This window comes from Brachypodium distachyon, chromosome 3 (assembly GCF_000005505.3).
Source record: "Brachypodium distachyon strain Bd21 chromosome 3, Brachypodium_distachyon_v3.0, whole genome shotgun sequence".
In the NCBI taxonomy this organism is placed as follows: domain Eukaryota; kingdom Viridiplantae; phylum Streptophyta; class Magnoliopsida; order Poales; family Poaceae; genus Brachypodium; species Brachypodium distachyon.
Window position 1 is genome coordinate 41304942 of NC_016133.3, and position 25317 is coordinate 41330258.

At 45.7% G+C, this 25317-nt stretch overlaps 4 protein-coding genes, 1 long non-coding RNA gene and 1 other non-coding gene across 11 annotated transcripts; 3 read left to right on the forward strand and 3 right to left on the reverse strand.

The window, feature by feature from the left end:
• Positions 1 to 65: 65 nt before the first annotated feature.
• Positions 66 to 3945, reverse strand: LOC100830231 (E3 ubiquitin-protein ligase RGLG2). Of its 4 annotated transcripts, XM_003574645.4 has the most exons (12): positions 3309 to 3941; positions 3025 to 3195; positions 2439 to 2523; positions 2207 to 2347; positions 2013 to 2126; positions 1709 to 1806; positions 1478 to 1557; positions 1265 to 1370; positions 1054 to 1181; positions 790 to 961; positions 617 to 673; positions 66 to 517 (listed from the first exon to the last, which is right to left on the reverse strand). In XM_003574645.4, exons 2-12 carry the CDS (start codon positions 3145 to 3147, stop codon positions 437 to 439), a joined length of 1185 nt encoding a protein of 394 aa, XP_003574693.1. In that variant the 5' UTR covers positions 3148 to 3195; positions 3309 to 3941; the 3' UTR covers positions 66 to 436. The 4 variants fall into 4 exon arrangements, with proteins under 4 accessions (XP_003574693.1, XP_024318326.1, XP_024318325.1 ...); XM_024462558.1 differs by having other exon boundaries at positions 617 to 961; positions 3488 to 3945; XM_024462557.1 differs by having other exon boundaries at positions 617 to 961; positions 3309 to 3944.
• Positions 3946 to 4486: 541 nt separating this feature from the next.
• LOC100830538 (FHA domain-containing protein FHA2) lies at positions 4487 to 8133 on the reverse strand. 2 transcript variants are annotated; one of them, XM_010236949.3, is made up of 4 exons: positions 7905 to 8133; positions 7044 to 7766; positions 6163 to 6320; positions 4487 to 5005 (listed from the first exon to the last, which is right to left on the reverse strand). In XM_010236949.3, exons 2-4 carry the CDS (start codon positions 7714 to 7716, stop codon positions 4796 to 4798), a joined length of 1041 nt encoding a protein of 346 aa, XP_010235251.1. In that variant the 5' UTR covers positions 7717 to 7766; positions 7905 to 8133; the 3' UTR covers positions 4487 to 4795. The 2 variants fall into 2 exon arrangements, with proteins under 2 accessions (XP_010235251.1, XP_003574694.1); XM_003574646.3 differs by having other exon boundaries at positions 7041 to 7766; positions 7905 to 8130.
• A 1064-nt stretch (positions 8134 to 9197) lies between these two features.
• On the reverse strand, positions 9198 to 10609 carry LOC112271899. Its single transcript, XR_002965424.1, has 2 exons — positions 9606 to 10609; positions 9198 to 9496 (listed from the first exon to the last, which is right to left on the reverse strand). It is a non-coding gene; the product is annotated as an uncharacterized LOC112271899 (long non-coding RNA).
• A 3039-nt stretch (positions 10610 to 13648) lies between these two features.
• Positions 13649 to 17462, forward strand: LOC100830848 (BTB/POZ domain-containing protein At1g55760). Its single transcript, XM_003574647.4, has 4 exons — positions 13649 to 14288; positions 15312 to 15469; positions 15843 to 15958; positions 16614 to 17462. Exons 1-4 carry the CDS (start codon positions 14176 to 14178, stop codon positions 17214 to 17216), a joined length of 990 nt encoding a protein of 329 aa, XP_003574695.3. The 5' UTR covers positions 13649 to 14175; the 3' UTR covers positions 17217 to 17462.
• Positions 17463 to 17829: 367 nt separating this feature from the next.
• TRNAI-AAU lies at positions 17830 to 17903 on the forward strand. The gene has a single exon. It is a non-coding gene; the product is annotated as a tRNA-Ile (tRNA).
• A 2871-nt stretch (positions 17904 to 20774) lies between these two features.
• On the forward strand, positions 20775 to 25098 carry LOC100831154 (probable galactinol--sucrose galactosyltransferase 1). 2 transcript variants are annotated; one of them, XM_003574648.4, is made up of 12 exons: positions 20776 to 21157; positions 21656 to 21906; positions 22016 to 22106; positions 22258 to 22306; positions 22401 to 22492; positions 22590 to 22697; positions 22799 to 22933; positions 23036 to 23461; positions 23577 to 23718; positions 23825 to 23892; positions 23996 to 24130; positions 24242 to 25098. In XM_003574648.4, exons 1-12 carry the CDS (start codon positions 20964 to 20966, stop codon positions 24843 to 24845), a joined length of 2295 nt encoding a protein of 764 aa, XP_003574696.1. In that variant the 5' UTR covers positions 20776 to 20963; the 3' UTR covers positions 24846 to 25098. The 2 variants fall into 2 exon arrangements, with proteins under 2 accessions (XP_010235252.1, XP_003574696.1); XM_010236950.3 differs by having other exon boundaries at positions 20775 to 21157; positions 22799 to 23461.
• The last annotated feature ends 219 nt before the right edge of the window (positions 25099 to 25317 follow it).

Consider the following 25317-nt stretch of genomic DNA (forward strand, 5'->3'; position numbering starts at 1 on the left):
GCTTTCTGGACTGGACGCCTCTCCAGTTAGCTCACTACTCATATTCAAAAGGCATAACCAAAAGCTGTAGTAAAAAAACTGTTTCTTCTTCTAGAATTATATATTCTAACATGAATAGTATTTTCTTAAAGCTAATTATAGGACTAAATAATGCACAAACTAGAATAGTGCACTCTGTTGAGAAGAACAATCATTTCAAACTAGAATAGTACTAGTAGAAAACAGAAACCAATTGAGAAGACCAATATTCTGACAGCCAAATGATTTCATGACCGTAACATACTGGCAACACTAAGAATAAGGTTTGAAAGATGACACTGTCAATACTAGGGGCCCTGTCAATTTACATTGTTCTTGATAGCAAAACCTTCTTTGCTCGCAGCCGTGAGAGTGTTCAAAGTGGTGATTGTTTGCATATAGCTTTCTCGAAAGAGCTTCAGTAGAGCCTAATTCTTGAGGTGATCACCCTCTGGCAGAGGGGGCAAACCTTCAGCTCCTTACCACAGTCAGCGCATGTCTGCATTCCAAGGCATCATACGTTTATCAGTTCATAGCTCAAGATGCAACACCAGAAAGATCAACATTATTAGGACACATTTTCAAGACGTTCTAATACCTGGTGCCCACAGCCAAAAGCCAGGTTCTTTGCTTCGGTCCAGCAGATTGGACAGGTCTGCACAGACAGGAGTTCAGGATGGATACAAGTCTCAAATAACCATAACAGTATGCATGCAAAAGCATAGAATTATAATGTGACCTCTTATTGTTTAGAAGACCGAAACAACATACCTGTTGATCACCAATATCACTGTCCTGTCTAGGTGATGAGGCATTCTTCTGTGGCCACCCATAGCTAGTGCTAGTTGATTGGGTCTGCTTGACTGGTGAATATTCAGGGTATCTTTGAGAAACACTCACAGGTGGAGGTAACACTGATCGATGCGGAAATCCTCTTCGTCTCCTTCTCAAAAGAAAATGAAAAGTCAGGATCACTGCTGCAAAATACTAGGTGTTTCGATTAGCAATATTTTGAGTGTGATTAGAGTATAATACCCAAGAAGCTGGAGATTCATTGCTGCCTTGAATTGAGCAGGGATCTCCATGAGCGCTGAAAGAGCAAATTCTGCCTCCTTTTTGCTGGTAGGAATAGGTCTTGACATAATCTCTGTGAAGTTCACAAACTGCATTTGAACCAACATAAGTATTTCCCATGATTCATCCAAGTATGGAGGTCCATTCAGCAAATATTAACAAAACAATTTACCTGGAAATTATCAAATGCACGAGAAGGTATGTTGTCATCAAATTGCCTCATCATGTCCCATGGCCCATCACCGACTCCAACAAGCACAATTGACAAAGGGTAGTCACTGCAAGAACATGCCATATTTGTGTTGAAATGTAAGAGCGCAATACGTAAGTTAATACAACTTGACAATTATTATCTGAATCGTGTAAATATTAGGTATATGATTACCTTGCTTTCACAATGGCATCTATAGTTTCGCATTCCTGTGTGCTCAACTTGCCATTACCTGTGTCAACACTGCGAGTAACCTGTGCAGATTTGCACGGAATGCATAATAATGTATTTATTATTATTATTATTATTATTTGTAAAGAAATACCTAGTTTTGTTGTACTGTTCTTGTTAGAAAATAATCAGCACGGTACTAAGAGAATTGGAGTATTGGTACAAGAAAAAAACCTGTCCATCTGCTATTATAAGCAAGACATGATATTGTCCACCAGTACTATCCACAATACCAATAGCAGTCTCAATCATAGGTGCAAATGAAGTAGGACCTATTGAGAACAGTCAAAACATATAACCCAAATTAATTTATTCCTCCATCCAACAAAGGATGTCTCAACTTTGACTGAATTTGAATGCATTTATACATTAAGTCATGTCCAGATACATCTAAATTTTGACAAACTTGAGACATCTTTTGTTGGACGGAGAGAGTAGTATTGTTTAGTTTAACGCTTGAAAACACTAATACACTAACCAGCCAAACGAAGCTGTGGAACAATTTCTTTGTATCGTCCAAGTGCTTGTTCGAAGCCATCACATGGTTGGTTGTCAGGGTAGAAGCTAAATACCTGCTGATCATGAGTTGTAGCTGCAGTATGGAAATGAGATTGTTATATATTTATCAATTTCATGTGCCAAGGAAGGGCTTAAGGCATGTCAAGAACTGACCATCGCCGAACCCAAAGCATGGTATCAGGTTGTCCTCATCAAACCGTGCGAGGGTTCTCCCTATGATGGATATTGCCTGTTCATATGGGTTTGGAATATCCCCTAAAGCGTGCAGGCACCGGTTGTGGAAGGACACTTTGCCTAATTAAGAACAGTAAACATAAATCGCCAGTCCTTTACGAATAAGATAAAAAGAAAAGGAAAATAATGTACTGATGAAGTTCGAACAAACCTGACCACTCATTGCTCTTGGTGAAATCAATCCCAACGATCAGATTTGAGGACTCCAGCCCAGCATGTGCTAGAGCATCAGTGACCTATGTTAAGAGGGGAAACAGTAATGGCATCATGCTTCAGTAACTAAAAGGAAATTGTACTTGCACATAAAGGGCAGAGTCCCCAAAAAACAACTTGGGGTGCATAATGCAGCTAGATCCAACAGTCCATGACATCTTGACAAATGAAGAACTTTACATTTACTTTAAGAATCAGTGCACGATTCTAAAACTTGACACATTTAGGAATTTTGGTCAGAGACAAACAGAACACATAATTTAAGTCACGTGAACAATCTCAAATTATCATACAGAGGAATATGAAGCATTTAGTTGAGCACATGGAACAAATCCACTCTCATTCAACACGGTCAGATACTCCGTACACCACTACTCATGAACCACGGAACTATTTCCAGCCAATCGATCGAAGCAACCCACAGGGTACTGCTGTACTAGGCAGGCAATGCACGATTGCAGAATTTTTTTTTCTTCTGAATTTCGAAATAAAGGTTCTTGTCTTGTGAGCGATTGGCGATCTACCTGCTCCAGGGTATGGTAATCGTCGCCGAACTTGGCGAAGCGGTTGGTGTTCTTGCCGTGGTCGCGGTTGCGGTCATGCTGCTGCCCCGCCGACGAGTTCTCCTTGGAGCAGCTCACCCCCATGGCAGTCTGTCCCCGCCTAATCAATCAATGGATCGACCCCGTCTCTCTCTGAACAACAAACAAACCAAGAATGACAAAAAAAACCAACAGAACTAGCAGCCTCACAAAGAGCGAACCGATCTTAGGGAGAAAAGGAGGTAGGTAGGGTTTAGCAGAGCAACCTGGAAAAGAAGAAGAACCCTCGCCAAGAAGAGACGAGAAGCGCGAGGGGAGCGAATCAAGCAAAGCCAAGATAAGATATACCGTGAAACAGCAGACGAGTAAAACCCAGGAATTTAAGTAGGGGGGATTAAATCAAGCTCGCATTGCGCGAGGAATACTTCGAGAGAAAGGAACCAACCCGTGGCGTGGCGAGGGAGGAAACTGTTGAAGCCCCAAATCGAGCAACGGTGGAGTCGATTCAAAAAAAAAAAGTTGAAACGAACGAACAGACAGGGCAAACTTTGGACTTTAGTTGGTGGAGATAAGCACGACTGGACGAGGAGAGTTATTCGACTTCGTTCTACTTTGGGGTGGGCTCGATTTAGGTTCCGGGAAGTTGCGCCGATGGGCCCAAATGCCTCGAAATAGTGGACTCGAATAAACGCAGACCATCTCTCTCAAAAAAAAAATCTCTCTAAAAAAAAGAATAAACGCAAAAAATAAATAAAAACTTCTTCTCTAAGAAAGTAAAAAATGCAGACCCCCCCGCCCCCGTAAAAAAAAAGGTAAAAATGCAGACCCAACTGTGGTGAGTAGCTAGAAATGTTCAGGGCGAATGTGTGATGCGCCACGGAACATTGAGAATCATGCCTTGGAAGGGAAGATGAGCAGAAATAGGGTGCATATTTTTGCTTGTTTCTGGTCTAGACACGCCGATCTTATCGACACACCCGTGCACAATTGTTTAAAGAGAAAGGTTCGTCAAAGTTTTTTTTTTTAAAACACACACAGAAAACCTAACATGCAATTTTTTAGTTTTATGAGGCGAACGATCAATCAAAGCGAGGAAAAAGAAAGCAGGTGGACAGGTTCTGCATAGTGGATATATTGATCCAAGCACCTGTTTCCCGTGCTGAAGAGGACCAGGAGTGCGTGGCATTTTGGCTTGGTACCTTTTGTTTCCTGATCCACTTCACATCAATCACAAGCCCCGGCGCGATCGAGACCACGATCATCTGCGATGCTAGAAATGTGATCGATCCGACGGCTTCATGCATCAAGACCCTTTTGCCCAACGTTGGGGCGCTGGAATTTCTGCTATGAATCGTGTGCCAACACAGCCACTTTGGCCAGTCGATCCGGCACAGACCATGGCACTTCGAACCGGCAGGTGGTTCGAGTCAGAAGAGACACCAACTGAGCTAGTACACTTCCTTCAACAGTAACTGAGCTAGTACCTGAAAGTCTTGCTACCAGATAATAACATTCTAGGTATCACAGTCACAGAGCTACAGGTAAACACAGAGGGGAAACCCAGGATTACAGTACAGGACACAGTACAGCAGGGTCCATTCCCCGTTTACTCAAAGGACAGACAAGACAAGACAAACCAGGACCATCGCCGCCACTCTGCCCTTGGCCCTTCTGGGCATGGCTGGACAGAGAACAGGACGGCACGAAACAACAGACCCTAGAGACGGCCGTCGTCGGTAGTCTGCGGTCCCCTCTAGGAGAGCAAGGAGACCAGGGAGACAAACTCCGAGATCGCCCGGCCCTTGCACTTGGTGTTGATCACAAAGTGCTCCGGGTACTTCCTCAGCAGCCCCAGCAGGCCAAACCATGGCCTCCCCTTTGCTTCAACCGGCGACCATTCCTCCGCAGTCAGGTACTTCCGCACCCTGCTGTGGTGCCACACGTTGCCAAACTGGTCCACGAGCTGCGAGCAGGCAAGAAAGATTTTAGGGTTTGCATATATGCATGTGCCGACAACGTCCTTTGTATTGTGCGCACATGCCAGCATGTGTGTATGCATACATATGCAGATAAATGCAGCAAGCAAGATGAGATGGCTACCACAAATTTATTACATGACTGGGTGAGTGAAAGAAACAAGATAATCAGAAAAGGGAAACTGCAACAACGGAGTTATGAATTTACAGGAGTTAAATGGATGTAGTATGTTTGTGCCTGAGTGGTCCCTATGTTGTGTAGTACTCCCTCCGTTTCCAATTGATTGGCGTCAGCACTTTTTCAAAAACAAAACCTGTTAATTTCCGAAATCAACCCGCAGTACACATCTTCAATTGAACGTGGACTGCGGGTCGATTCCGGGAAATAGCAAGTTTTCTTTGCAAAAGTGACGGCGCAATCAAATAGGTACAGAGGGAGTAATATGTTAATTTCATATGAATAATGAATGGTTAATGATAAGCAAAGCAATATCAATAATAATAATGTAGAGAATTGGTCAGAATGGCAGGATATCCCAATCTGTAGCACAAGGAATCAAATCAGAAGTCAAAAGGTTTCTAGATGGCTATCAAAGGATATACTTACGAGTCATCCCATTACTTGTACTGTAGAAGATTATGCGACTCAAAAACTATCTTTTGTCAAAAGCCAATACTCCACAGTACAAAACATGTGCGAATGACAAGTGAGGTATGCTAGCATTTGTTTCAATCCCACAGACACGATATGGTATTTGCAAGTAACTGTATATCCTCCTACAGACTACAACTAAGCTATTAGAATAAGTAGCAGCATAACCTAGACTGCTACCAGAATATACATGCATGCATGGAATGGTGCTCCTCACAATCTGGATCATGTGGTTCAGATCGAGAGGCAGGGACGCTAGCACCTGACTTCTATCCCCGGATGATATTCTCAGAGTATATGTTCACATGACCACTAATTTTAATCAAAGTTTCCTTTTTCAGTGTTGCAAATCGTAATGGTACTCTTATGTTAAAAAATAAATGTAATGATATGGTCTATCCCATCAATGTATAAACAACAGAAACTACTTTCAGTAGATTAAAGTTAAACTTCTCCAAGCCACAGCTGATATATGTGTTTTCCATGACAAACCTCTGTATGGAGTTTTCTCATAGGCATCCATTCTCCAGGACCACAGAGGTCAGATAACACGGTCGCAACAGATGACACGACTTCCTTCTCTTCCATTTGCAGGAGCTGCTGATTGTCCATATCCTTGTCACCCCTTGGTCTTACATCTGATATATTTTCTGCACAAGATAGAAGCCAGCTGAGGTCAAGATCAAACAAATGTTTCACCACATGACATCAAAAGTAACAAGTTTGGTCCGTCTGTTGACATAGCTCCCAACAAATATGATACAGTAACAGATTTTGGAACTACAGGACCATAACTGCAAACAAGAATAAAGTTCAGCAACAGCTTTCCAAACTTACATTGTACCATTTACTAATTTTGCCATAGCAGTAGAAATAGCCTAGGAAAATATAGTTAATTTCCCACTAGATGTTAAGATGAAAATCATCAATCCATTCAGATTGACACATCTTGATGTGTATCTTTTGATGTGCAAATATAACTGCATCTCCTGTGCTTTTTTTAATTATTCCTAACAAAAGGCAAAAATCATAAGAGATGCAGCTATCTTTACACAGCAAAGAGATACATATAAAGATGCGCCACTTCAGACATTAAGGATAATGTTCACACAGAAGAGCACTTGCAAGAGTAACTAATGATGATATGTCCGTGTGCCATAAATACGTGACCAGAGTTCCGTAAGAGGACCATAGAGATAAATATTTCCTATAACAGTATATTTAATGTGTAATAGTGCATATTCTACATATTTTGCCTCTAATATGTAATGTTGACATATCATCATTATCTTACTTTGGTAGCCATGAGCAGTAACATGCAAATAACTACAAGAAAATACAGTAAAAATTGCGAAGCAAGGATCACGTACCACCTTCACCCAGTGTTTCTATTGCTTCAACATTGATTCGGTGCCCACCATAAATGCCCAGATCTCCAGAAGGCTTCTTGGTTCTCTTTATCAACTTGCCCCTGGTTCCACTTTCATTGATACCATTCCGAATGTCATCACCCTCTCGGCCATAATCACCTTCAAAGGGCTGGTCATGGTAATTGGACACATTTGGGTGGCCTGGCCGCACAAAGGATGGCGGCAGGATCTGTGTCGGAATAACAGGGACTTGTCGAGCAGCGGCAAATGAGGCAAAGATAGATCGCGCGGGCAGGAGGAAATAAAACTTCTTGTCTCCGATCTGAAGGAGATCCTGCGAGTCAAGCTTAACAGGAGGGTTCCCAGGGAGGTGCAGGACACCCTCGACAAGGCAGCCGTTCTTGCCGATGACATCTAGGGCGAATCGGCGGCGCTGGAAGTCATAAAATATCCGGGCATGGTGGCGCGAAATGTTCATGCCTCCACCAAGGCTGGAGAGATCCACATCCACTGACGATTTCTTGCTGTTACGTCCCAGCATGATCGAGTAGGTCTGCATGTAATACTCAAAATCCTCACCCTGCAGCTTCGCGAACCCTGCCTCCACTTCACCATCACCACCTTTAGATCCGGAAGGCATTGCGCCAGCACCTGCAGTAGACTTGACCTGAGGCATATGGGGTTTCGGCGGCAGGGGCGGAGCTACAGCGGTACAAGGTTGCGCATCTGTACACAAGGGCGGAGGATTTTTGCCTCAGTTACGAATTGGGGAAGATTAAGGAGATGCAACGGGAAGCTAAAGGGTCGTGGGGTGATGGGAGGAGAAACGGTCGGGAACGAGAGAATTGAAGGGGAGATAGATACCTGCGGTGGAGGCAGGCGCTCGCACGAGGAGGAAGACGAGCGACGGAGCGAGGGGGCTGGGGCGTTCGGCAGCGGGACGGGGAGGGAGGGGGTGGCGGCGCTCGCTCGAGGAGGAAGACGACCCGCGTGAGGGACGGGGGAACGGCGAATCGCGTGAGGGGCGGGGATGGGGGATCGACGCTTCGGCGGTGACACTAGGGTATGGCGACGCCGGCGGCTGCTGGGAATGTTTTTTTTTTCCTTTTAGACCCGTGGTGTGGTGATTATCTTCAGTACTACTCCTAGGAGGGTGCGTTTGGTGATTATCTTCAACCATGGGGTTACCTTATTGTCACATATGACACCATTGTTTTCTCTGCCAATAACCCCTAGGGCAAGTGTCCATTTAGAAAGTTTTTGTCTTGCACGATGAACATCTGGTATTTCATTATGGGAGCAATATTGCAGACATGTTTGTCATTACATTTTTTTTTTGCATGTTGTCTCAAGTCTTACCTACTCGACAATAATGTTCCTATAACCCTAACCCTAGGAGTTTCTGACACACAACCTATCAGAAGAGTTTCCCTCGCCGAATATTGTTGTAACGACAGAGGGCGCGATTGTGGCTATGACACATGATCATGTGAAGTGGCAAATGGTACAATTTAAAAAGTTGGGGGAGGGTGGAGGGGCAGGGATGAGATGTGAATAAAGTAAAAGGCTTGTGTCCGAAGATTGGTGAATTTTTCTCTAGCAAGTAATTTCCACCTTGGTGTTTTATAGAAGCAAGGGAGACTCGCGGTGCAAATGGATAGATGTATTTTTTGTTCGAACAGTGAAAAAAGAAGTGTTTACCAAGTTTACGTGCAATTCAGAACTTGGAAATTTTATTGGAGAAGATTTGTATACACCCGAAACTATATAGTCAGCGGCCGCTCCATATGTTAGTTGTGATGTCAATTGACATCACATGTTTTCTAAAATTTCCTTGACCTTTTAGTTATTTGTCAGAACAAATATATAATACATATAAAGATTTTGAAAAGAATGACGTCATATGTTTATGGATCTAGCACTGCCACTGTCTACAGCAATACAATTATCACATAAAAAAGCCAAGTCGTTGAATAAACACACTGCAACATGCAACTGATGATTATTTACATATATATATTAGTAATCTATAATCCTATATCAAGATACACCACCTGGGCCGGTCACCCTAAAACAAATTATTGAGATATAATTCAAGTGACACTACTCTTGTACCATACTAACTAGTTGATGGCCGTGCGCTGCAACGGAGCAACAAAAAAAATGATGTGGTCGAAAACACATCAAAACTTCCTCTCTTGGATGTTCTTTCATAAACCACACCGTGTACAAAAGAATTTCATTCCTTACAAAATTGATACATAATGAGAAAATGTTATGTATTAAATTCCAGTTTACAAAATAACTTTTCTAATTAACACACGCTCATCCTTTTCCAAGAGGAAAAAAAATAAACCCTGAAAGTTCTTTAGTCGAACTCACCTCTGGGCTGCATCCTTTTTCATTTCTCCTGCGTCGTACATGCATTTTCACATGATGTACCCATAAGGTCAGGCCTGCCATCAATCCAGAATATCAATTGTGGAGACAGGGGGCGGACATTGGCTAGGGCTACCCTCGTGATTTTGTGTGCAGATATGTATCATAGCTCTAGCGAGGCTTTACCTGAGATATTGGACAGAATTTGATCATGCAAAAGAGCCCGTAGTTGCCTGCTTTTCAGTAGAAACATGTGCCTCCTTATTTTCAGGCAGAAAAATCCTCTTCTTGGACTCATTTGAGTTCAAGTCCTGCTTGGAGGTATTCTGCACTAAACTACTATCAAGCAACTGTGCTTCCAGACAACAACCTCCTTTTTGCAGCGAATATCCTTGAGCTGAAATAGCCACTTCATGCTTGAGCATCTGTTTGTGTATTTCCAGTGTTGCCTAAGAATTAGAGTAATGCAATCAGCATATTTTGTTTCGGCTATTATATCCATAACTTTTCAATCCCAACTAAAGTTCCAGTAAAATTATTTGCATATCAACCCCGTGTGCCATTGTAAGTGGAAGGTTCATTGAAGCAAAGAAAAAAAAAGCAAGAAAAACTAACATGCAATCTTTCACATGTTAGTTTTACGAGACGAACATTTATTCGAATTAGAGTGAAGGAAAGAGGAGGAAGGAGAAGGAGAGGGGTAATGAGAAGAGCTTCTCAGACAAAAAAAAAAGACATGTGCTTGAAGGATAGATAGGCTGATCGACATCAACGGGAAAGCGTTACGGAAAGTGGGAGTGCCTTGGAAGGGGAAATGCGGGTGTTGATCTGTTGAAGAGGACTGGACGGTGAAATGGAGAAGACGAAAAACAAGAGGAAAAAATCTTTGCAAAATAAAAAAGAAAAACAAGAGGAATAAGGCGACGGATCAGGTGGATGGCGCTGGCACCTTAAGCAAACAAATTAAAACAAAAACATGGATGGATATTGTAACTTTCTCGAGCCAAGATCACCCCCGCGCACCGGCCCTAATCTGAACAGCTAACAAGTTCGTTTGCAGCATATAAACCAGCGATCGACACCGACAGTCAAGAACTGCACGCTCTATATAAATGATGATACACTAATCCCGATGTATTCTAAAAAAAAGGAACTGCACGGCTCTCTATAAATGATGATACTGCACTAATCTTGATGTGTTCTAAAGAAAAAAGGAACTGCACGCTCGATCCAGAGCCGCGTAGTGCAATCATATATACGCCAACACAACAAATATTTCGATCGATATCCCCATCAACGCTAAGCCGTCCTAGACGACACGACACGACACGATCCATGTATGTATGTTCCGGCCACGTACGGCTAGTCCACGGAGCCACACACGTAGTACGTACGTGCCAGATATGCGGTGCAGCCGTTTCCTGGAGGCCACACGTAGCTTAGGTAGAGCCTCTGGCGATGTGGACCTGGTCACCTAGGAAAGGAAGGACAGTCAGGCAGTCGTGCAGGTGCTCCGTCCCGTCCTTCTCAGCGGAGCTTTGAGCTGTAACCCGCAGGGGCTAGCCACCTGTGCCTCGCAATTAAGAGTACGTCGGTCACTCACCGGCCGGCCACGTCGGCGTTGTTCTCGAAAAACACTTGCATTCACGTACCAAAGATCTTTTTTCTCTTCTTGGCTGGCTCCTGAGACACCAGTGAACAATAGTCAAGGCGATAGCAACGGTACGTACACTCGAACTTGTTTGGTTCCGAATTGCAGCCGACCTCATTTTCCATCAATTCGAATTCCCAGGCCCCAGCAGATCGGCTGCAAGGAAATAATAATCCATTAATTGGTTGATTAAAAATAGCTAGCGGAAAACGATCCTGAAATTTGTCCAAGCTAGCGACCCGACGGCTGCCGTTGGAGAGCCACTTTCACCTGGCAAACACGGTACACTGTACAGTACATCCGTATGGAATTTTCTTTTCGGTACGTATAGATCAGTAGTAGACTAGTAGTGTCGTACAAATGACACTGGAGTAACCTCACTACAGATCCAAGTGTTGTGGAAAAAATAAAAGCAAGAAAAAAGACGGTTGGCGAACCGGTCACTGCCATGGGAGATTGGTTGCAACCTCTGACCCGTATCTGCTGCGCCCAGCTTCCACTCGAGATCCCCAACTTGCCAATCTTCTAATCCATCTTACGTACGCACGTACCAACAGCTAGAGCCGGCTATAATAACCTGGATTAGCCGCAAACTCCTAAGCAAAAACGGTCAAATTTTGCAAGATACAGCGATCTAATTCCATGCGATGGTTGGACACTCCATTTCCTTTTCTCTTTCCAGTACGTACTAGGTTGTTATTGGCTCGTTGGTTTTAGAATTCGGATTAGATGCGCCACACAAGCACGTCAAGAGCTTGGTCAAGTTTGATACGCAGCAATGAGATTCGTTTCCTTGTGAGCTGTGACATGTGTTTTTACTATGTCATAGCATCAGGGGTATTGATATGATGCTGCCTTGCTAGCGTGTTGGAGCGCATGAAAGGTATTCTTGTCGATTTGATTTGAGTAAAACGATTTTTATACGATGTTTAATCTGGGAGACATGTGTGAACCTCAAAGTTTCGAGTTTCTTATCTCTAAACTGCTTGAGCTAGCTGAGAAACAGGAAGTAAAATTGTACTACGTAAGTTGAAAATAGCTTCATGTCAGTTGTGGGAAGATACAGATCAGAACTTGCAAACTATAAAGTGGTAATGGTTACCAACCGTTAGGCTAGAAATTTGGAGCATAGAGAATCCAAAATACTCCATGCATGGTTAGAAACTGTGGTTTGGAGAATCACTTCTAGATTTTTTTTTTGAGTGGATCACTTCTAGACGGGAGGCGGTACTTCGGAGGTTTAAAAATAGGGTGTGGCTATTTTTAAGTCACTTGTTTTTTAGAAAATTAGCCATAAATATGGTCGACGTTTCAGAGCTGTTGGATTAGAGTCAATCTCATTATCTCATCTTTCATTTGCTATCGTTGGATAAGATCCGACGACTAACATGTCGATTGATTTCTAACTAAAAACATGCGACTTATTAATACCAAAACCGTATAGGACTTTTGATTAATCATGGAATTCGCTAGTGTGCGTGTGTTTTGGTGTTTTACGTGTGTTAGGTGTATACGTCTTCGCTTCAATTAAAAAAAAGAAGTGATTTAGACTTATCAATACTTTAAACAAAATCATACATAGTCATGGGTCGACATGCATGCTTATTAGCCTGAGATGGTGAAGAATAATGGTTCTAGTGGACAGGTATTATTGTGACGTCCATCCAAATTGCGTCGCTCGCCCTGAACGGAAGAACGCAGCGCCATATGCTACTACTACCTCACACGACACGATAAAGGGATCTCTGGACAAACTGACCGATTTGAGCCATAATGGATGGATGTATCAGAGCACTTGAAAACGTTTGGAACACGAGAATTTTGATCGAATCGGGTGAAATGAAAATCGAGCTGCTTTCTTAAAAAAAATATTCTCGAAGCCGGAGAGAATCAAAGATTCCAAGACCTGGGCCTACCTGGTTGCTTGTGTGGCTGAGAGAGAGAATCCAGGGGGCAAGAGGCAGGCGCGGGCCAGGGGCCACCACGCAGATTCATCAGCAAGATACTTTCCGTGTCCACTGGGGATTTCCAAAGAACACTCCACTGTCTCCGCCCCCAATTGTTTTCCTGGCAGAAAATAAATAAGAATTCGCACCGAGATTCTTTACGTTTGCGTCCATGCGTATCTCCGCAGAGAATAATTTAGCCCCTGATTCGTTCCCCACATTGTTTAATTTAACTTAGTTTGATCCCCACTTGTCGCAGGGAATTCGGCGGGCGAGTGGCCTCCCGACAAAGCAAAATCAATTGAGGAGGAGAAAGAAGCAAAGCGATTCGCCAATTTGCCTGCGTTTTTATTTTTCTTCGGGGTCAAAAGAAAGCACTTCACGCTGCAGTTAAAAGCCAAAATCTTTGCTAGCGACGAGTGGGGTGAAAAAGAGAGCAGGAATTCGGAGGCAAAATCTTGGGTCCGGCCGTGGACAGGGACAGTAGATAGCTACAGATACAGCGTATACAAAGAGCAGGCAGATTAATTTCGTTCAGCGGCGATTGGTTTAACTAACAACCGAGCGATTAACCGGCCAGTAAATTGAAGCTCCTCGAAGGACAAATTCATTCACGACGATGAATTCCTCGCCGGGATTTTTGAGGAGGGAGGGAAAATGGGGAGGAGCGGTGGTTGAAGTGGAGTGGAAGCGAGAGAGTAATTAATCATGGAGGGATTTCATTCATTCACCGTCAGGTCGCGTGGAAGAAAGTCTCCATTTTGCGTACCGGATTAATCTTCTTCCTCTCCCTCCCCGGCCCGCAACAGCAACGCCACCCCATCTCCCACTCCCATATAGCCGCCATCCCTCTCCACCCTCCCAGCCCACTTCTCTCGGCGTGCGCGCGCGCTCCCTTCGTGTCGCTGTGGCCTGCCAGTGTAAGTTACAGTTTACAGCAGCTGCTGCCTGCTTTGCTAGTGCCGTGGATCCTGGCTTGTCTCCTTTGTGGATAGCCGTGTTTGATTGGGGGCGTGCGTGTCGTGCGCTTGGGGGTTGGCGCGGCAGTACATGAGGAGGAGGAGGAGCGGAGGGAGGAGGAAGGCTGGGGAAGGAGGCGCTGGGGCTGCTGGGCTGCGTCGATGAGGTGGTGGCGGCGGTGGCGTCGACGTGGGGGCCCATGACCGGTGGCCGCGTGGAGGCGGCGCCGAGGCTCGCGCAATGGCGCGTCGACGCGCTCCCGTGCTACACCTACCGCAAGTCCGACCCCTTCCGCGTCGGCCTCTGGAACTGGTCCGTGCCCTGCCACCGAGCCCCTCTCCTCTCCCCTCCACTCCTCTCTTCCGCAAGTTCGTTCGTTGCCTGCTACCTGTTTGGTTTCTTGTCTGCCTTGTCCTGCAGAGCAGAGCGTGTCCTGCTCCCGCCGTGATACTCGTTGTGCTTGAAGCTCGAAGTATAGGTCGTTGTGAGTAGTCTGAGGTTTCCGGCGGTGGGTTATGAGTTCAACCGTTTGATTGTTGCTGCTACTTGTTGGTACAACGCTGTTTCTGTTATTTATCTTCTGTTGTTTGATTCTGGAAGAGGTTTGGTTTTTGGTAGAAGAGGAGGATGAATGCATGGCCGATTGGCTTGTTCAGTTGCAACAGCTTTTCGGTTTGCTACGGTGCTGCTGCCTTGCTCATTAATTTTGGATGCATCCTCATAAGCTAGTTTTATCCTTCTGTCTAAGCTTGTATTGAACTGTCTTTAAGTTGGATTTGGGTCGATTCGTCACGTATCTATGGTTAGTCCAGATTCTTCGTACCCATATTTGGTTTCTAAAGTAGAGGTGAAGACTTTTCTTGGAATCAAAGATATTTCAGACAAAAGTTTTCACTTTCTTCAACCCTCGCTTTCAGCAGTTCATTCTCTACTATTACCATGAAAAACAATCATTGATTAAGTTGTACATTTACTTCCTCAAATTTCATCAGGATAAGTCATGAAACCACTTTGACACAACTAATAATTTTCTAAAAGAGAAGTTGAGACTTCTCTTGGAATCAAAGATATTTCAGAATTATTAAGAAAAATATTTCACAAATTTACACAAAAGCTTGTCACTTTTTTGAACTCTCGCTTTGAACCGTTCCTTGCTAGTATTACCATGAAAATAATTCTTTGATTAAGTTGTACATTTACTTCCTCAAATTTCCCAATGATAACTGGCACAATTAAAATCATACTCGTAAAGGATTAGTATAGAGAATTATGGGGGGCCACCAGTTGTGTTATGATCCATAAACTAACTGAAGTATCTGATTCTGTAACATGAAGGTACCTATCTGTGGAGAGAAACAACAAGCAAACTTGCGTTAAGCTCTTTGCAGAGTTGTCAAATTCTGCCAAGAACACGGTCCCAGCTCCTATAGCTTCCTTTGTCACGAAACTTTTGATATCCTTTCCTCCTAATGAAAAGATCATAGTGCATCCAGGTAATTTTCTTTTACTAAAGAAGTCAACTTCCTCTCCCTAAAACTGCAGTGCCCTTTGTGTTGATAGATACGAAATTGGAAGATATATTTCGGTATCTGAATATGTAGGCAATGAATTTTTAAAAGAAAGTGAACACTTTTAGTTCATAACTTCATATGGCTACAAGTTGATTTGTGCAGAAACTGAGTGTGTATAGTATACAGATAACAGATTGAAGTTACTGAACATTATCAGGCATACATGCTTGTTTGAAATTGTAGGACTTATTGTTGTTCCCATATTCAAGTTGAGTTCAGCTACAAATCAGTGAGTGCATAAAGCATGTCTGCATGCTATTTGTATCTAGTTTACAACTGATTTACTCGTATGCAGGAATCTTTGACAAGCATCTGAAACATGACGGTTTTGTGTGGGCGATTGATAGTACTGTTACAGGAAGGTTTGTGATCGAGATTGAGTTTCTCGACCTGAAAGTTCCAGATCCATCTGTAAGTACTGTTTTATTCACCGTCTGCTTCTGTTTTGTCAATGTTTGGTACAACAATAATTAGGAGACGTGGAGTGACATCCTTCACTCCTAAAATCCTGTCTAATCTTAGATGGATGCACACTACATTAACATCACACCTGGACTGATCTACACCAGCATAGAAAAATCTACAGTTTTGTTGGTGGTGAGGTGTCTATGGTTGCTTTCTACTGTTGATTAAATATGTTGTTTGATCAGAAAAGTGAAAGGGTCGCAAGCATAACAGAAACCTAAGGCGGACATCTGTTGCCATTTGTCAATCATTACTCGACCCATGAAAAAAATTGACGTTATAAGAACAGTGTATTTCAGAACAAAAAACTGCAAATGCTTTGAAATGAAGACTGACTTCTGATGAGTGGTGACATCATCAGCTGACAACACCCTGCCAGATGGAAATGAGACATGGTCCAGTATTTTCTAATTTCTAGGGAGCAAAGTCAAACTTTTGGTCAATTAACCAACACACTTCAATCAAGACCCAAGAATTCATTGTTATTGCGAAAAAAAATTGTACTAAAAAACGTAAGAAAGGATTTTACTTCTGTGTAATAACCATTTAGTTCATTGTCATGAGCGTACCACTCTTACTGATCTCCAATTCTGCATTCCAGGGTGGTGAACCTGCCTCAGTTTGGGCGTCACACCAGATCAAGCAGTCTTCAGATAATACCGCCCTGTCTTCTCTCACTCGGATGCTGCAAGAATGCATCCTCACTGACATCACAATCAACGCCACTGACGGCAGCATTCGCGCCCACCGTGCAATCCTGGCCGCCCGTTCACCCGTCTTCAGGAGCATGTTCTCGCACGACCTCAAGGAGAAAGGGCTCTCCACGGTCGACATCTCCGACATGTCCCTGGACGCATGCAGGGGCTTCCTCAACTACGTCTATGGTGACCTGCGCAATGAGGAGTTTCTCACCCACAGGCTGGCCCTCCTCGGGGCTGCCGACAAGTACGACATCGCTGATCTCAGGGAGGCGTGCCACGAGAGCCTGCTGGAAGACATCGACACGGGCAACGTGATCGAGAGGCTCCAGGTGGCGCACCTGTACCGGCTGCCAAGGCTCAAGGAGGGCTGCTTGAGGTTCCTGGTCGACTTCAGGAAGGTGTACGAGATGCACGACGACTTCAACGCCTTCCTCCAGACGGCGGACAGGGACCTGGTGGCCGAAGTGTTTCAAGGTGTCCTTGCGGCATGGAGTGGCCGGTGATGGGTTCATTTGGGAGGGTGGTGGGAGGATTGGCAGGCAATTGTTCCCAGGATTCTTGCTGATACCAGCATGTAAATAGCAAGTGCAAGCCATCTTTTGGCTGTAAAAATGTAATGCCTTTACCACGATTGGATTTTGTTCAAGTCATATGGTAATTATCTGATTCATGTATATATATTGTACTACTCTACATTTTGTAACACATCTGATGTTCTTGGCAATCAAGTCATGTCATGATCAAAGTTCTCTGTTTGTGTTATGTTGGGAACTTCATTTTTAACTGCCTCTGTGTGGATTAGTAATGGTAAACTGAAAGTATGCAAAATGGTTATGATATCGTGAAGTTAAGTAACGTGTCTCCCTCTTCTGTCCAGCTGAGACAGAGGCGAACTAGTGTGTCAGTGAAACTTTGATCTAACCCATGTAATTGGCATCAGGAGCGGCGTTGTGTAGGTTGTACAAACAATAAACTGTGTGTGCGGCGGGGTATAATAATAGTGGTGATTTGCCACCTTCACATTCAAGTACTGAAATTATCTGCAGCAGTAGATTTCCTGGAATCGAAGTTATAGCAAGTGAATAACTAGGTTAATATCTATTAAGCAATCAAACTGGCCTATTAGCTCAGCTGGTTAGAGCGTCGTGCTAATAACGCGAAGGTCACAGGTTCGAGACCTGTATGGGCCATTCTTTTACTTTTGCAGGTCGTGCTAATTCCTTATTTTTTGCAGGTCGTGCTACGTATACTACACTTTTCAAGTTATCGCTGTGCAGGCTGCAACCAATGGTTCAAAGCATCACTGAAAAACATACCGGAGAGAGAAAAGTAGAAAACCATGCTGCCATGCCATTCATGCAGGTCTTCGTTTCCTCTTGCTTTTGCGTGCCAACTTAACGGTAACAGAGCCACAACACAAGGATATGAAGCGACTGTTCCAGCTTCCCGCGATACGGCGATACACGACCATTCTCATACCTACTAAAATATCGCCGGTTTCTACCCAGGATCCCAACCTAACAACTTCTTTCTGTCCAAATTGCGGAGTAGTAATTCGGTTTTTTTTTTGCAGTAGTAATTCGGTTTTTTTTTTGCAGTAGTAATTCGCATTTTTTAACAATAGGGTCTGGGGATTTCATGGTTCATCATGCTATTGCTCTAGATTTGCATACAACTACATTGGTTTGAAAACACCGGCGCGGTTCGTCACAACAGGACGCCGAATGTCACATGGGGACACTGATTGGGGCGTTGGACAAAGAGTGCTGCAACGTTCTTCGGCTCTGCAAGTGTATGCATGGACACCGCCGCCCCTCGTCCTGTCGTTCATCAGCACCTGACGCGCGGTTCACCTCCCCCGGACCGGACCGGACCGGGCGGACCCATATCCCCACTCGTGCCGGCCGGCCCTGCCATGTCGTCCGTCCATGCCCCCGGGACATCGCACTCGTTCAGATCACGCCCATGCAATGCATATCCACGGGCGTTCGTATCTGACATTCTGACCGGTGCAGTTGCACGTTCACATATCTCACGAGCCGACGCGCCGTCGGCCCATCGCCTGCCTCCCTGCGTCCATTTGCGCGGTCGGCACGGGAACGAACTCTGTAATACTCCTGCTAGTAATTTTTCTGAACCTACTGCCTTGCAAGTTTCAGCTTATCAACGAGTGGCACGGTTCGTTAGATCAATGCATGCATGGATTGCTGGATTAGATGCCCGCGCCCATTTTATTGAGACGGAACTTGATTTTAGCTTACTTCTCTCCGTTTCATAATTCTTGTCGAAGTATTACATGTATCTAGACGTTTTTAAAAAATAGGTACATTTATTTTTGAGCAAATTTAAGACAAAAATTATACTACAACGAAAGAAGCAGTACGGAGTAATCACTCGGTCCCATATTAAGTGACTCAAATTCGTCCATATATTTATATGTTTATGTCTAAAAATGTCTAAATATATAGATTTAATATGGGACGCACGAAGTAGATGATACCTGACCGAGAGGGTACACGTACGATTATCACACGCGCGTCCGTATATCACACCAACATACGTTTCATCAATCCCTCTCTTGCGGCCAGCTCTCGCGGCGTACGTGCTGCCGTTGCTTTATTCTTTAGGATTTTTAAGGTCAGAGGGGATGATAACACCGTAGTGTGTGGTCGTCCATTTCCAAGGTGCTGAAAGACTGCTCAGGCCATGGCAGTCCAGCAAGATCCTGGGTGTTTACCAGGACAATCCAAAGGCTGGCAGAAGCAGTAGATCTCGAACCTTTTGTTCCTTTTAATATGTTCCCAGTGCCCTGCGGCTGCAGTCGTGCAGAGCTGCAATGTTGTCCCACTACTGGGCGAGCTCTGGGAAGCAACAAACAACCGGCCTATGTGTCCCAGCACAGATGCGGCGCGCACGTCACGGGAAATTTACTGTCGGAAAGAAGCCAGGGATTCAGGAATTTACTGTCAACGGCGTCGAGTCGGATCCCACGTGGAGTCTGTTTCGAATCCGAGTCAGGAAAATGATAAGCACGCATGAAAAACATGTTTCAATTCGCAAATACGTTGTAAAACATCAGCTGAACTTTGGGTCAGGACAATTGGTGACGAGGAGAAGAAAAAAAAAGGGCCCGATTTCACTCGTGTTTACGTCCCGTTATGTTTCGTCGTGCAGTAACTCCTTAGTCATCTGAGAACGCTACGTTTTGTATGATGACTATCAGTGGCGGATCAAGATTTGCCTCGAGCATAAGTGCTGAGCACCTAAGTTCAGGACTAAACATCGTATAATGTGCTACGTAAATTAGTATAGATTTTCAATTATCTTCAATAAGTATATAGAGGAATTTGGTTCCACGCCCAGGGCTATAGCCCAAGTAGCCCAGATAGCCCTGTGCGTTAATTGATATCAAGTGAAACTTCGTTCAATGATTATTTTTTTAAACTCTCGATTCTAACCATTAGATCTCAAATGAACGAATCAGATGAAATGTGGAACTTCTAATCACTTAAATGTACTTTATGAAACCCCTCTTGGACATCTAATCATGAGGTTTTTTCTTAAAGTGCGTTAAGTGATCTGAGGTCCCACCTATAAACTGATCCGTTTATTTGGGATCCAATGGTCAGAACCGAAAATTTTCAAGTTTTGCTGAATGAAAATCTTCACATGATAAGTCGGCATTTAGGAATCCCCTACGTGCAAGAAACAGAGTACTTTTCAGCTATCGGTTACATTTTTCGTTGGCAAAAATGGACGGTACATTACGCGATGCATTGCTCCGGGGGGCAAGCGCACTTGTATATATCCAACGTAGACTACATATGTAAATTAACGCGGTTCTTCACGGAATTTATTCACTTCTACAGGGGGCATGCCGCATGCACGGAGTTTGAATTTGCATTATACTCCTAGGAAAAGAAGGACACGTTCCGTGCAGCGCAGAACTCTCAACCGGAGCCTCCGGAGCTGTTCTCAAATATCAATCGCCACTTCTCCGAGGCTCAAAGCGCAAAGCATCCTCCCCCTTGCACCGGGCGACGGCTATAAAAACGAGGCAGAGCGCGGGCCGGCCACAGAAGCATACCATCATCATCCCCGCGCCAGCACTCACACTCGCTCGCAGCCGCGGCGGCGCCACGAATCGGTCCCCGAGCGCTCACTCGATCCATCCACCCCAGCCGCCGCGGCGCGCACCTGTCGATTCGATCCGACATTTGGTTGATTCATCGGAGGAATTGAAGAAGGAGATGACGGTGGGAGCCGGGATCGCGGTGCAGGAGGACGGCACCCTGGCGGCGCTGGGTGCCACGGTGCTGACGGAGGTGCGGGACAACGTGCTCGTGACGCCGGCGGCCGGGGCCGGCGTGCTGGACGGCGCGTTCCTCGGCGTCAGGGCGGCGCCCGCCGCCAGCCGCAGCGTCTTCCCCGTCGGGAAGCTCAGGTGCGTGCGTGCCTTTGCCTACCGCTTTGCCTGAAGCTCTGGCCTCTGCTCTCTGTTGTGCGGTTTTGTCTGTTTCTTCTGCTTGGGAAACGACAGCGGCTTTGTCTGCAGCGTTCTGTCTGTCTGTCTGTTTGTTTAACTGATCTGTTTTACTCCATGTCTCGCTTGCCAAAGATTCGATATTCTAGCAGTGATTTTTTTTTTGCTGGAGTACTCCTGTTGCTGCTATTAACTGGCATTCAAATTTGAGCTTTGTGACCTTTGTGCTCTCTGCACTCTTGGTGAAATAGCTGTAGTTCCTGGACAGTAAAATTTTACAAATGTGTAGTAAAACTTCCAAACTAGTAACGACACAAAGAAGAGTTCATGCTGGGTGGCTTAAGGCACGGCATATACTCCTTAAAAAGAAGAGTTTGTCTCCTCATAACGGCACAAAGAACAACACAACTGAAGAAATGAGTGGCTTAAGGCACGGCATGCTGGGTGTTGCTGCTGCAGGGACCTGCGGTTCATGTGCACGTTCCGGTTCAAGATGTGGTGGATGACGCAGAGGATGGGCTCGTCCGGCCGCGACGTCCCCGTCGAGACCCAGTTCATGCTCGTCGAGGCCGCTGGCGCCGGCGCCGGAGACGAGGAGCCATCATCCGCCGCGCCGGTGTACACCGTCTTCCTCCCCATCCTGGAGGGCTCCTTCCGCGCCGTCCTCCAGGGGAACGCAGACGACGAGCTGGAGATTTGCTTGGAGAGCGGTAATAACTGACAGAAAGAACCACACGGACTTCTCTCCATCGAATTCAGCAAAGTTGTTTTCATGAATCATGATAAATGATAGCACTATTGCATTCTGTAATTCATCAGGTGATCCAGCTGTGGAATCATTCGAAGGCACCCATCTCGTTTTCGTGGGAGCAGGGTCCGATCCGTTCGAGGTCATCACCAATGCTGTCAAGTATGTCAATAATTTCTCTAACAAACTTTCCTATTTCAGTATCCTGCAGTTTTCTGACCAAATCTGCACAACTGCTTTTCCTGGCCGCATTGCTTATTTGTTTTATCACTGACATCACATGCTGACTTGGATGGATTGGCCTTTTTTGTAGAGTTGTTGAGAGGCACTTGCAGACATTCTCTCACAGGGACAAAAAGAAGGCAAGATAAGAGCATCTTGAAGCAATATGTGACATCTGCATTTTCCATCCTTACTATTTCAGAGCCTATAAAAAATTCTATCACCTTTCTGCAGATGCCAGACATGCTAAACTGGTTTGGCTGGTGCACGTGGGATGCATTTTACACTAGTGTCAGCAAAGAAGGAGTCAAGGAAGGGTTACAAAGGTGTTTATTCTATCTGCACATAATAATTTCCACAAATACCAACGGTTACCATGTCAGAGTTATACTGAACTCCACGATGTGTTTTCGTATTCTTCAGTTTCGAAAAAGGTGGAACAACTCCAAAGTTCGTCATAATCGACGATGGATGGCAATCAGTCAGCATGGATCCTGCAGGAACCGCGTGCATATCTGACAATTCAGCTAAGTAAGCAGTCTATCCTTGCCTGTCATGCTTTACTGTCTCTGTAAAATTTTCTAGAGCTTCAGTTGTGATTACTGATATTTGCCTGTTTCCTCTATCAACAGCTTCGCAAACAGACTGTATCATATCAAGGAGAACCACAAGTTTCAGAAAAATGGCAGGAAAGGTCACAGGGAAGAAGATCCTGCCAACGGGCTCGCACACATCGTCAGTGAAATCAAGGAGAAACATGAGCTAAAGTATGATTCTTGTTGGCAGTTTCTTGCCTTACACTTGACATATGTGCATGTTGAAATCTCTGAAACTCATCATTTTCCCTACTTCTCATTACCAAAATTCAGATATGTTTACATATGGCACGCGATCACCGGATACTGGGGCGGCGTAAGGCCCGGTGTTGAAGGGATGGATCACTACCGATCGAAGATCCAACACCCGGTGCCATCGCCAGGGGTCCGGAAGAACGAGTCCTGTGACGCCCTGGACAGCATAACAGCTAACGGCCTTGGCCTTGTAAGCCCTGACAGAGTGTTGAGCTTCTACAACGAGCTCCATTCGTACCTCGCCTCCGCCGGTGTTGACGGCGTGAAGGTGGACGTACAGAACGTTCTCGAGACGCTCGGCGCAGGTCATGGAGGTAGGGTGGCCCTGGCCAGGAAGTACCAGCAGGCTCTGGAAGCTTCCGTCGCCCGGAACTTTGGCGCCGGCGACAAAAACGGGGTGAACATGATATCCTGCATGAGCCACAACACTGACAACTTATACAGGTAATGTACAGTAGATCGATCTATCTACTCATTGAAGGAGTAGAGTTGGGTGCAATTGCCTGAAGAATTTGTGGCTGGTCCGGTGGTTTACGTGTTCTTGATCTTGCTAGAACAGTTCGAAGAGAAGCGCCGTTGTGAGGGCCTCCGATGATTTCTGGCCTAGGGACCCTGCCTCGCACACGATACACGTGGCATCCGTTGCGTACAATACGGTCTTCCTCGGAGAGTTCATGCAGCCGGACTGGGACATGTTCCATGTCAGTATTTTTTTTTCTGTGTACTAGTACTGTCTTCTGCAGTCCTGCTACTTTGAACTCTCAAATCATCTCATGTCTGAACTTTGTGATGTTGTTATGCTGACAGAGCGTGCACCCGATGGCGGAGTACCACGCGGCGGCGCGGGCAGTCGGCGGCTGCGCCATATACGTCAGGTAACGAGCATCGCAGAGCAACACGGGTTTTTCAGATTGTTCATGCGCTGAAATCTCTTTGGATTTTGATGCTAATTCTGGGCTATGTGATACTACGGTGCAGTGACAAACCTGGGAACCACGACTTCGACCTGCTGAGTAAGCTGGTGCTTCCGGACGGGTCGATCCTGCGAGCCAGGCTCCCCGGCAGACCCACCGCAGACTGCCTCTTCTCCGATCCTGCAAGGGACAGCAAGAGGTCAGCGAGCGCTTCGGCGCAGCGCACATCAACCCTCAATCTTGCATCAAATCTTGTTCTGAACTGACACGCCTCTGAATTGAACTGCTCATCCGAAACTCATTAACGCAGCATTCTGAAGATCTGGAACCTGAACGAGCACACCGGCGTGATCGGCGCCTTCAACTGCCAGGGCGCCGGCTGGTGCCGCGACGGGAAGAGGAACCTCATCCACGACGCGCTGCCTGGCACCGTAACCGGAGCCATCCGGGCGAGCGACGTCAGCCGCCTCGCGGACGTCGCCGGCGCCGACGACGACGACGGCTGGGACGGCGACGTGGTCGTGTATTCCCACAAAGCAGGGGAGGTAACGGTGCTGCGGAGGGGCGCGGCGCTGCCGGTGACGCTGCGGCCGCGGGAGCACGAGGTGTTCGCGGTGGCGCCGCTGAGACGGCTGCCTGACATTGGCGGCGTCTCGTTCGCGCCGATCGGGCTGCTCCGGATGTTCAACGCCGGCGGGGCAGTGACCGGACTCAGGTACGACGCCGGCGCCGTGGAGATCAGGGTGCGTGGCGCGGGCACGGTCGGGGCGTACGCGTCGACGAAGCCGAAGCGCGTGGCCGTGGACACGTCGCCGGTCGGGTTCGCCTACGACGACGGCAGCGGGCTCGTGACCTTCGAGGTCGCGACGCCGGAGAAAGAGCTCTACTCGTGGGCCGTCACGGTGGAGTTCTGAGATGCGCGGTCCGATCCGACGGCCAGAGATCGAACATGGTGAACACCGAGCAATTTTTTTAGCGGAAGTGGAGTATGAAAACCTCCAGTTCTGAATAAATTTGGGGAATTATTTGGATTTGCTATTTGTAAGACAGATCTCAGAAACTGTTGATCTTAGGTCGGTCGGCCGGCCAAGTGATATATACCTGAGTTGCGCGAAAGAAAAATTGTGAGCAAATTTATGTGCGGAAATGCTAATTGTCATCTTGCAATTCCCTAGTGCTCACTGTATCAGCAATGAAGGCCTGCTTATGCGCGCAGGGACCTGAACTTATGACGCACAGACGCAGAACCTGCCGCAACAAAGCTTGGATCGAGCCAAGGACGAACACTGATTAGTGAGATCCGGATTTTATTTTTAGTGTACCCCGTCCGATCCATATTAAGTGCCGAAATATTACATGAATCTAGACACTTTTTAGATATAGATA